At 32.7% G+C, this 12,178-nt stretch overlaps 1 protein-coding gene across 3 annotated transcripts in view; it reads right to left on the bottom strand.

Moving 5' to 3' along the window:
• Nucleotides 1-12,178, bottom strand: part of ASCC3 (activating signal cointegrator 1 complex subunit 3) — a 301,513-nt gene that overhangs the window by 270,125 nt on the left and 19,210 nt on the right. For 2 of the 3 annotated variants that reach the window (XM_074368581.1, XM_010965191.3), the window contains exons 2-3: nt 10,946-11,076; nt 8,618-8,768 (exon numbers count right to left, since the gene is read on the bottom strand). In XM_074368581.1, coding sequence (XP_074224682.1) covers nt 8,618-8,768; nt 10,946-11,035 — 241 coding nt within the window. In that variant the 5' untranslated portion in view covers nt 11,036-11,076. The remainder of the gene's footprint in view (nt 1-8,617; nt 8,769-10,945; nt 11,077-12,178) is intronic. The other variant, XM_074368580.1, reaches the window with a different exon arrangement.

Raw genomic sequence — 12,178 nt, 5'->3', positions numbered from 1 at the left:
TACGATTTCATTAAGCGATTCAGCTCTTTCATTTTGTAATTTCTCTTGTGAAATGGACATAAATATAACACACCTCTGTCCCTTAACATTCAAAACATAATCTAATCCTGTCCCATTTCCCTCTTTACAAATTCCTTCCTGACTTAGTCTTGGAAGTGCCTGACATTTTCATACCACATGACTAAGCACATATATCTATCGTACCACTTAATTACTCAGAGCAACTGTTTGTTTACCAATGGCTACTGGTACATTAAGGTTATAATAAAATTATTCACTGACAGCCATTTACGAGGCTTTACTTTAGGCACTTTGTAGTATTGCATAACATCACAACAACTATACAAAGTAAAACATTACTATCACATTATTATAGAAGAGGGAATAGGTTTAGTGATATTAGTTATCTATCCACTAGTAAATGACAGAACTGAATTTGTACCAAATATATTAACTGATAACTTGAAATTATCTCAATTGTAAGAAAATAATTCTATGAAAACTTAAAACTGAAAACAAAATAAAGATGATATGAAAATATAAAACAAAATAGTAACAAAATACTAGCTTTCTGGGAGCCATCCATATATCTAAAAATAAACCATAAGCAAGTAGAACTTATTCCAAGAACAAAGATGACTCCATTATCAGAAAATAAGCAATATAATCTACTCTCAAAAAATTAAAGAAGACTCTTCTAGTGCATAGATATGATGGCTAGGAGTGGAGCAGACATAGTGAACAAAAGGCAACAAATACGAAGAAAAGGCCAAGCCATTAGCAGTCTTAAGCCCTAACATTATCAAGCTGCTGAATTCTACAGAGGGAGTTTGTCAAATGAAACAAATAAACCCACTTGGTCTCTGCCACTTTTGCTGCTTTTGATATTTGAGATAAATACATTCCTAAAGCATATATTTATGAATGTATAAATATGTAATAAAAATATATAAATAGGCATGAGAGTAATACATTCTGATTTATTTATTATATTTATGATATTAGTTACCAGAGACTGAGCTACGTAAGGACTTCTGAGCATGTTGATAAGATTTTATTTCTTAAAAAAGAAAATCCAAAGGAAAGACAGCCAACTGTTAGGCTGAATGGTGAATACCCTGGTATTTGTTATACATTTTTTTTATCAGTCTGAAACATTTCATGAAAGTTGATAATATAAAAAGCCACAATTTTTATTTTATTAAATATAACAAGATATATACAGTACAAATGCAACTCAAAGAATTATCACAAAATGTACACACCTATGTAATTTGGGTAACTACTTCCAGAAACAGAACATTATCAGCTCCCCAGAAACTTCTCCTATATTCACTACTAGTCACTATCCCCTTCTTCAAAGGAAGCCACTATCCTGACTTCTGAAACCTAAGATTAGTAATTTCTAGTTTTCAATTACACATAAACAGAATCATACTGTTCTTCTGTGTTTAACTTCTTTCAGTAAACATTATGTTCATAAGATTCATTTATAATATTACAGGTAGCTATGTTTTGTTATTGCTGTAAGGTTACCTATATATTATAATTTATCTGTGCCACTATTTAACAGTGAATTGAGTTGTTTCCATTTTAAGGCTGCTACAAATAATGTTGCTATGAATACACATGTCTTTTGTGTGCATGTGCAGGCATTTATATTGGATATTTATGTACGTATTACTGGCTACTATGTACCAAGATTTAAATACCACTTCTCCAACCACAGGAGAGACTATCAAACAGTTACTCAAAGCAGTCATACCAATTTAAACTGTACTGGCAGTGGATGAAAATTTTTGTTTGACTATCTTGAGCCTGACCAACAGTAGGTAAATCGGTCTTTTTAACTTAAACCATTCTGATGGGCATGTAGTGGCATCTCCCTGATTACTAACAAGCTTAGGCATATTTTCATGTTTATTAGCCATTCAATTATTTTCTGTGAAGTGTTTGTTCAAGGCTCTTACTCATTTTTATATAGGATTATCTGTCCTTTTCTTATTGATTTGTAGTTCTTATTTAATGAAGATACAAGCTCTCTTTTTAGTTATATATGTTTAAGTGACTTTCTCCCAATCTATGACCTGCCTTTTTACTCTAAAAAAATAAAAACTATCAATTTTAATGTAGTCCAATTTACCAATCATTTCCTCTATGAAAGCTATTTTTTTGTTTAATGTATTTTTCCATATAGAAAGATAAAGATACTCTTCTACATTATCTTTTAGAAGATTTATTGTTTTGAGCTTCATGTTTCATTTTATAAGCTGCTTAGAATTATTTGTATAGGTACATTTTTTCATATGTATATCCAGTTGACCCCGCACCATGTTATGAAAAGTCAGCCATGTCTCACTACCTGAAGGCCTTGATGATAAATCAAGTATCCTAGTATCCATGGTTCAGTTCCTGAACTAGATTCCGTCTGGTCTATTTGTCTATACTTTTATCAACACCTCACTAAATTACTAATCTATATGATAAGTCAATATCCAAAGAGTAAGCTTTCCCTCTTTATTTTTCAAGGTTGACTTGGCTGCTCTTTGCCTTTGAATTTCCATATAACTTTCAGATTTTCTTGTCAGTTTCCACATACAAACATACAGCTACAGACACAAACCTGCTAAGAGTTTGATTGGGATCACACTGAATCTGTAGGTCAATTTGGGTAAAAAATACATTTTTATAGTAGTGAGTATTTCAATTCTCTGTATATCTTTCCACTTATTTAGGTCTTCTCTCATTTCTCTCAATTAATATTTCAGTTTTCCATGGGGAAATCCTGCTCATCTTTTGTTAAAGTTACTTCTAGGCAGTTGATAATTTTTAATACTTTTGTAAATGGCTTTTTTAAAAATCTGCTGCTGGTAAGTAGAAATAAAATTGATTTGTAAACTGACCTTGCTAAATTCATTTTCTACCAATATAGTCGTGTGACCAATGACTGTTTTTTCCATCTTTATACTTCTTTTTGTCTTATTACATTAGCAGAGACAGTGAGAAACAGAAGTGGTGACAGGCATTCCTTCCTTATTCCCTGACTGAAAAAAAGAATATTTTACAACACTGCATCATTAAATATGATGTTTGATCAAGGTTTTTTTTAATAGATAGTCTATCAAATTAAGGAAGTTCCTTTCTATTCCTAGTTGGCTGAGAATTTATTTTTTTTCACAATTGGATTTTAGATGTTCATAAAATGCTTTTTCTTCATCTACTAAATAATCATGTAATTTTTAAACCTCTATTGCTTTACCTGAATCCCACTATTCTCCCCACTTAATAATTTAATAATTAACATGTGCACACACATGTACTTGCATTCCCTCTCACACATCTCGTATGTTTTTTTTTTCCTTACTGACCCATTTGACGGTATACTGCATGCAGTCTTCATGACACTTCATTATAAACACCGAGATTTAGGATATCCTCCTTCATAACCACAAAATCATTATCTCACCTAATATCTAACCTAATATTACCTAATGATACCCAACACATACTCAGATTTCTAAAATGGTCCCAAAAGTATCCTTCTAATTTTTTTTTTTTTGATTCAGGATTCAATCAAGGATAGTACATCACATTTGATTATTATATGCCTGTAACCTCCTTTAATCAATATTAATACCCTCCTTTTTAAATGACATTAAGTGATTTTGCCCAGTAAAGCCGTCAAGGCATATAGATTTCTTTGTGTCAAGTTTTTGAATTATAGATTCAATTTCCTTAATAGTCAAATATTCAGATTTTCTATTTCCTCTTTTGTCCATTTTGGTCACTTGGGTCATCTTGGTCCTTCAAATCTGTTGAAAGTCTGCTCATCGTCTCATCTTCCTCTTCTCCACCTGGCCTCCTCTTCCAGAATGGACAGTCACCTTTAGGAAAAAGTGGTCCAAACCAGGATCATGTTTTCAGGGTTTACTTCTGCTTCCAGATCTTGGCCCCATAATTCTTCATCGCTTTGGTAATACTCTGATGCAGTCAAACAAATTTTATACTATATAGTTTTAATAGTTATTCTCAGAGTGGTTCCAAATTACCTTGTCTGCCTATTTACGGGAAGCAGAACTCAACTTTTTTTGTAATTTATACTTTGCAAGATAGCTATTTTTCACAAGCACTTCTGGAAAACCTCCTGTCATATCCCATTCATAACAGGCCTTTATTATTCTAAATGTCTACCCTTACTTCCACAGACAGAATTGCTAGATCCTATTAATATCTTCTTATACTTCCTTTTTCCAGTCACTGCTTAAGCTGCTTTCCACTCTCAGTTTTGATCCCTCACTTTTTTAATAGTAAAATCTTATTCCTTGACAACTTAAAAACATAATGAAATTCAAATTCCCTAAACCACACATTGTAAGTTACTCCTGTTCAACCTACCTTTTGGTTCACCCTTTTATTAAAGTTATCAAAGGCAAAATGCATAAAAACATCAAAACCAAAAAAAGCAGCGGTTATAAATTAGAGAAGGCAAAACAAATAGGTCTGTGTATGGCAAAATAATCTGAACACTGAAACAAAACAAAACAAAACAAAAAAACCTAGTTCAGTTCTGGCTGAATCCTGACCTGTATTCAGGATTCAGAGTAATGTCATTAGATCATTCTGTTCTAGCCCTGGGAGAGAGATTCAGATACAAAGCTGGTTAGGGAACTGTTGAGCCTTTCTACTGACCTTTCTACCATTCTTGACCCTCATCCTACTTTCTATCTACACTGTGAAAATCTTAGCCTCCTAAAAGATGATTCGAAACTTGAAGTAACAGATACATGCCTAATAAATGATGCATTTTACTGACTGCCACTATCAATCTTGATCTATTTTTAAGAAGCATTTTTACTTAGAGCACACAAAACATATTGACAAAGTTTCATTACCAACAGAATATAGGTTAACATGACTGTTGCTATCCTTCAAAATCTGTGGAGCAGATAGCTATGTCTATAATGAGTAATTAAATAAATTAAGATTAAGGGCAAGAGTACTATTTTAAGATAATTTATAGTATTTTCTCCCTTAAGCTAAGTTTTATTATTAAAATAATCTTAAGGGGAGAATAAAATTGTAAAAAGGTATGGGAATATATTAAATGTAAATCTGAGAGGAAAATAAATACTTTTAAATTACAATAAATTTTTAAAAGCTGGCAATTGTTAGACATTGTCAGCATCAGAGGTAGTAGAGATCATGGTTGACTTTTAGTTTAGATTCTCAATACTTCATTTATTTACTGAACATCTACTGTATCCCCTGCACCATATTAGGCACTGGAGTAAAAAGATGTTGTGATCCCTGGAATCCTTTATCATCAAGGCATTCACAGTCCATCAGGAAGGGGACAGAGGTAAACAATTATCAAACAATGAGAAAGTACTCTAAACAAGTATGGAATAGATGACACAATGGAATACTATCTTCTAACATTAGAAAGGAGTAACAGAGGACACGAATGAAGCCTAAGTCATTTCTTCAGAGATAGAAGCATTTTACCAGATGAACACAATGAGGAAAAGTATTCTAACACATAGGAAAAAAAGTAAGACAGAGAAGAACCAAAGGTACTGCTCAGGAAAGTAAGACAGTAAACATTACACATATTAGGAATAAAGGCTACATGTCATAGAATGACAAGGAGATGAAAAGGTGAATTATTTTGATTCATAAAGCAGCTTTTTTTAATGTTCATTCTAAGGAATTTGGTCTAAAGAGTAAGCTGGGAATAAAAATGAGCTCACAAAGATCAGCCTAGTGACAGGGAAAAACCTGAGTAAGAAAGGCTGAGGCAACAAGCTACTGTAATACTTCAGACAGGATATGGCAAAAGCCTAACTAGATCAATGGCAAATATGTAGCTAGAGTGACCAAGAATAGCTGAAAAGTGGACCTGACAGAACATGACCTCTGACTACAAAGAGGAAAGAATCTAGGATTTCCATCATGTTTCCATTTCAGAATTTGGGTCTAGGCCTATCTGTGCCACAAATCAACCATGGGAATCACTTAACCTTCATGGGGTCTGTTTTTTTTCACATACAAAATGAAGGGATTAGGTAAGAATGTTCCCTGATATCCCCTTTTGCTTAACATACCTATTACTCTGACTGGTCAATATACATGGTCTTAAACTAGTACCTCATACTACCACATTCACTGAAATATAAGTGAATTGTTCTTTTTTTTCTTTATTCTCTTGCTCTACCTTTTTGACACAATTACACGAAAGCTACCTGTGCTAAAAGTGATATAAGAGAATTCACAAAGACATTTTTCCCATGAGACTAACCTTTTCAATGCTGCTAGTTTTAATTACGTATCTAGTATCAGCAGTATTTTCATTCAGAGAGAGTGGATGACTACTAGTCAATTTATAGTCAACTATAAATTTCACTAAAGCTAATAGTCATTCAACTTAAACAGACCATTAAAAAATGGATACAACAGAGCACTTGCCTAAACTCAACCCTAAGATTTTATCTGTCATGAAAATATTTCTTTGAGAAATAACAACTCAAAATAATCAATTCCATAAAAACATCAGTCAACAGATTATTCCGAGTATAAATAAGGTGTTTTGCTAACAGACAAAATTCCTAGGATTACGTTTAATGACCAACTATTTAAAACAATAATTTTTGACTTGTCAGAAGGAAGTAGTCTAAAGAATAACTTATTTTTTTAAAGAGTTTTTTAAAACTCTTAATTTCTACATCTAATACAGAAATAATTTAGTCATGACACTGAATAATTCAAGTTCAATATTTTACAGTGTTTTTGCTAACTATTCTGGGGTGTTTTTAAAATGAAATTACACAAGAGGAAGTACATTAGAGTTTTTGAAAAGTACTTGAGTCAGACTACCACCCCTCCCACCTCACCTGCCTGTTCCCCCCCACCCCCGCCCCTGCCCCAGTGGCATCTCAGGAATGAATAGTGAAGCTCAGAAGGGTTAAGACCCTACTCAGTGTAAACTAGGCAGACTAGAGACTGCATTTTCCCTACTATTTTCCAATGAACCTAACTGCCTCAATATTCTTAAAATATAAAGTATGATTCTATGTCAAATGCTATCACAAATCACATCAAAGTGTCCTCTATTTTCCTTAGGCTTAAGCAAACTCAATTCTTACTAAAGCTCTTGAACTTCAAAAGATCATCTAATTGAAAAAACATACATGACATTCATTTTGTACTTTCACAACTTAAAACAATAAGGACATTAAATTCAATAGTATACTATATTACAAACCAGTAACTAATTAATACATCAAACAAAATAAAAATATTCGAATAATAAATTCAAAGATTTGATGATCATAAAAAAGAAGTGTTCAAGTATATGAGATACAACAGAAACACCTTCCAAAGTTGGTGAAGGGAAGAAATCTGCCAACCAGCATATGGTGAAGGATCTCAATTTTCCTTCTAACCAAGAAATCATCTGAGACAACGTTTTCATTTATTTATCAAGTGAAATCTTCATTAAGAGCCTAAAATATGCCAGGCATTATTCTAAGCACTGGAATGGAGTATGTTGAACAAGAAAAATAAGATGCTATTTTCATGAAACTTACATCTTAGTAGCAAAACACAGGCAATAAACAAACAAGCATAATATCAGATAATAATAAATGTTATAAGAAAATGTTACTGAGGATTACAACATAAAGAATGACTGCGTAACAACTTGAGATTGGATATCAATGAGGGCCTCATTAAAGAAATAATTTTTAGGTAAGCACAGAATGACAAGAAAGGATCTATCTGCTCTAAGATTAGGACAGAAAAGCATTCTCAGCACAGGGAAGAGCATGTACAAAGACCCCCAAATAGGCACCAACTTGGTGAGTTTGAGGAAGTGAGAAAGGCCATGTATCTGAAGCACAGTCAGTGAAAACAAGGATGACTTGAGGTCAAAGAGAAAGGTGAAAGCCAGATCACGCAGGGCCAGAATTATCAGTCTGAACTTTTTGTAGGTATAAATCTGAATTTGAAGTTAGAACTACAGTAGTGTTAACTACAATTTTTAATTATCAGAGTATGAAATGAGACGATGAATTTCAATGAACAAACTCAGACATTTTACCAAAGAGTCATTTGTTTTGTTTCGTTCTGTCCTCAATTATGGGAAAGTAACCTGTGGTAAGCATACAGTCTTACAATCCCTAATTACAACTTCCTTCAAGTATAAGCAATTGATGAGAATGCTAGCGTGCGGTGGGAAGTGAAGCAAAGTTCGGCTGCAGTACTGCCCCTTGCTGTGTGCTAGGCAGGCGTCAATAAAAGAGACTGAGCTACATGGCTTTTAAGGTTCCTCCCAACTACATTAAAATTTTAATTTACCCTATCCTTATTTCAATCAAGACAGTGGTTTTCAAACTCTGAATTTCTATAAATTCCTCAAGTTTGACTGTATTATAATTACTAGTATACTTCTGCCACTGTACTATACAGAATCTTAAGCTCCATGATATGTGAGACTGTCTCATAATTATGAATACTTTCCTGGAAATTTTAACCTTTCACTATATATTATATAGTTTAAAAGGAATCTGTTTTTGAACTATCGTGGTTTTAAAAAAAATTAAAAAAAAAAAAAAGATACCTATTTGTTTTGCAGCCTGCAATAAATCTTTTAAGTCTTCATTTACACTTTGCATTTCACTCTTCTCCAGTTTTTCATTCAAAAATTTTACTATCTTCTTCCATGTCAGGTCCAAACCTACAATCTGTTCATGAAGTTTAGACCGCTTCATCTGAAACAGACAGCATAATACAGAGACATATTGATTAAAGGTTTTTCTCAAATCTATCATTTATTACATATATTATGCATTACATTATACAACCTGGCACTCACTATCCACAAGAATTCAAACTGTATCTATTCATATCCAAATTTACAGCTCCCAGAAGGAGCTTTATGTAAATATAATTTAAAAGAATCTCATTTGTTTAAAAGATATGTTTAATAAAAGCTTCTTTTTTTTTTTTACAGTTTAATCATAATGAATACTCATTATGAAATAATTTTCATACTGGAAAGTAAAAAGCAAAAAAGTCTAACATTCAGATAATAACAACTGGTAACACCCCATGTACCTCTTTTTCATATTTCTGCTTGTTTTTAACATAGCTTGTTTAACTATATTGTATATAAGAGCTTTTTATGTCATGCTTTTTGATAAAAGGCATTTAACAAAAATTAGATTCCTATGATGGGCTCAGTATATTCAAATCATCACCACTTTCTTAAGTATGATCCTAGGACAGGTTAGGCATCTAGGAGATTCTTATCTATACACACTCTTTTTCTTGAATAAATCTTCCCATTCTCAAGAACTGACACAGTGGGAACAGTGTAGCTCAGTGGTGGAGCGCATGCTTAGCATGCATGAGGTCCTGGGTTCAATTCCCAGTACCTTCATGAAAAAAAAATAAACATAATTACCTCCCCCCTCTGAAAAAAGTTAAAAAAAAAAAAAAAAAAAAAGAACTGACACAGAAAGCAATAAAAAAATTTTACTTCAAATCATTGGACTTGATCCATGGATTAAACTTTCTGAAGTCCTCTGACCAAATGAAAAGTAGCAGGTCAGACAGAAAACTGTAATTTTCTTCTTGATTGTACTGATGATATTCCTATTATGTAATTTTCTTATTGGTTGTACTGATGATATTCCTATTACCTTCATAATTCACTATTACTTCCCTGACTCTCAGTTTTCTAAATTGAAATGGAGCTAATTAACCTGGGTTTCGGGGGAGGAAAATAGGTGAATGTAGAGATGAAATAAGTTGGTCCTAAATTGAATTAAGCTGTTAAATGGCTCATAAGTACATAGGTTCATTTTACTTTTCTCTCTCTTTCGTATATGTTGGATATTTCCCAAGATTAAAAAATTACAATAAAGTGAGGCACATTATATCTGCTACTTTCTTTCCTTAGGGGGGAAAAAGTATTTAAAAGCCTACAAGAATAAATTAAATGACATGGGATAAGCATGTAGTACTTACACATTTCTCAAATTTTAAAATCTTCTGTTGTATTTCTAACATAAAATAACCAGTAAAAGGGCCTTGGTTAGATGAGGAGAGGAAATGATTCAAGTACGATAGCAGTATTAATTAATTGTATAGAATATATCCTTAGTTTAATTGTTCTGAAATTGCAAAACAGCTCCCAACATAAAGAAGGCTAACTGTTTGTACGTAGCAAAACTCTGTATCAACATTAGAGGAAAAATTTCTAGAGACTATTACATATCTTTTCTTCCTAGTATCAATTTTTAAGTGAATCTATTAATTGTAAAATCGCATAAGGGCTTTAAGCAGTAAATTCCAACCTACTAATAAACGATGCTAATATTCTATAATAGATTCAAATAAGGTATTAGCAAAGTGACTGCTGTTTTCTAAAAAACAGCATAGGGCCAGTTCTGTCATGTATTATATTATATGGCTCATTCCTTCATATGTATAGTTTATGAGCCTTTAGGCCTCTAACATTCACAACCATTTATAAGGCAAGACAGAAGCCAATTATGAGACCAGCTACTCAGTTTAAGAGATTAATATTCACATTTCCATGTTTTAGTACAGACATTGTTTCTGACCATTTGATAAGAATTTTACCAGAGACCTAAAAATTTACTCAAATTTTAATTACTGGATTAAATTACAAAATTAACTGAGATAGAAACCTATGGAATAGAAAAATTAACAAGGGATTCAATATCATAGCTCTGTTTGTTCTCTTTGACAATATAGTCGTAGGTGCTTAAGAGAACTATTTCTACAGCAAACATCAATATACCCATTCCCCTTCTTGGTATAACACCAAACAAGATAAAAGGCACACAGAACTGTGAAAAAGAATGTCAAAATGTGCCCATATTTTATGTTTATAATTGTTTTCATCTAAAACATTTACCTGTAAGTCAGCCACTTCTTCATTGTAATTATCTTGCTTGGTGACATTTGAAAAGGAGCGCAAGGCTCCTGTGAGACGAGGCAAAGCCATCTATTATTCAATCAGTGATCCATACAATGAGAAACCTGAAACTGAAACAAAACAAGATGATATTTATCTGTAGGGAGGAGGTGGGAGAGGTAATCAAACTCAACAAATTGGCTTGTACAAGAGAAAAAATAAACCAATTAGTTAAAAAAGCAATTACTACCAAAGACGAAAAATTCTCCTGACATATTTTCTACCCAAGTAGTTTTTTTATAACACACTGACTTATGGGTAAAAAAAAAAAGAAAAAAGAAAAAAGACTAAAAAAGAAAAACAGAACAAAACACTTATTTGTGGATACTACTATAACATTCCTTCAAAGTTAATTCTACAGATTCTTAAGGACAGGCATCAAATACTATATTACCACAGCCAGTAATATTGAAAGAGATGAAAGCACTTGCCCGTCTTTTCTCTAATTTTGTTTTATGCTGATTTCATCTCACATTATCCTTTAATTTCAGTCTCACTGGCTTTTTCTCTTCTTAAAGTACCAAGCATGTTTCCACCTACATGCATTTTCATCAGTGATTTCTTATGCTCCTCTATGTTCATAGAGCTGACTCCTTGACAAACAAGTCTTGATTTAAAAGATACCTCCTGAGATGTGGCCTTTCTTGACCACATAATCTGAGTCAGGGTAGCTACCCAGTTACTATCCATCGAAGAACAAAAGTTTAATTCTGTTTATAGGCACTAGTTAATATTTTGACATTCTCTTATTGATTTTCTTATTTATGTACTGTCTCACCCCACAAAGAGTAAGCTTCATGACAATAAAGACCTTCATTTCACTGATCTTCCCTGGCAAAAAGAACAGTACTGAAATATTTTTGGCACACAATAATTATTTGGTAAATAATAAGAGGAAGAAAAACAGAGAAAAGGAGATCGTGGTAACAGGGAGACCAAAGAACAAGAGAGAAAATAATTCAAGCAGCTGAGGAAGGGGAGAACTCCTGGGGAAAGAAGTCAGATGTTCCAATCTAATCTCCTTGCTTATATGCTAACAACTAAACAACTAATCTTTAGGCAAACAGAGTAATAATATTTACTATGAGGGGAATTCTTTTTTTTTTTTTTAACATTTTTTATTGATTTATAATCATTTTACAATGTTGTGTCAAATTCCAGTGTTCAGCACAA

The sequence above is a fragment of the Camelus bactrianus genome, chromosome 8 (genome assembly GCF_048773025.1).
Source record: "Camelus bactrianus isolate YW-2024 breed Bactrian camel chromosome 8, ASM4877302v1, whole genome shotgun sequence".
Classification (NCBI taxonomy): Eukaryota; Metazoa; Chordata; class Mammalia; order Artiodactyla; family Camelidae; genus Camelus; species Camelus bactrianus.
Note: the sequence above shows the minus strand (reverse complement) of the source record. Positions and strands in the feature narration are given on the sequence as shown.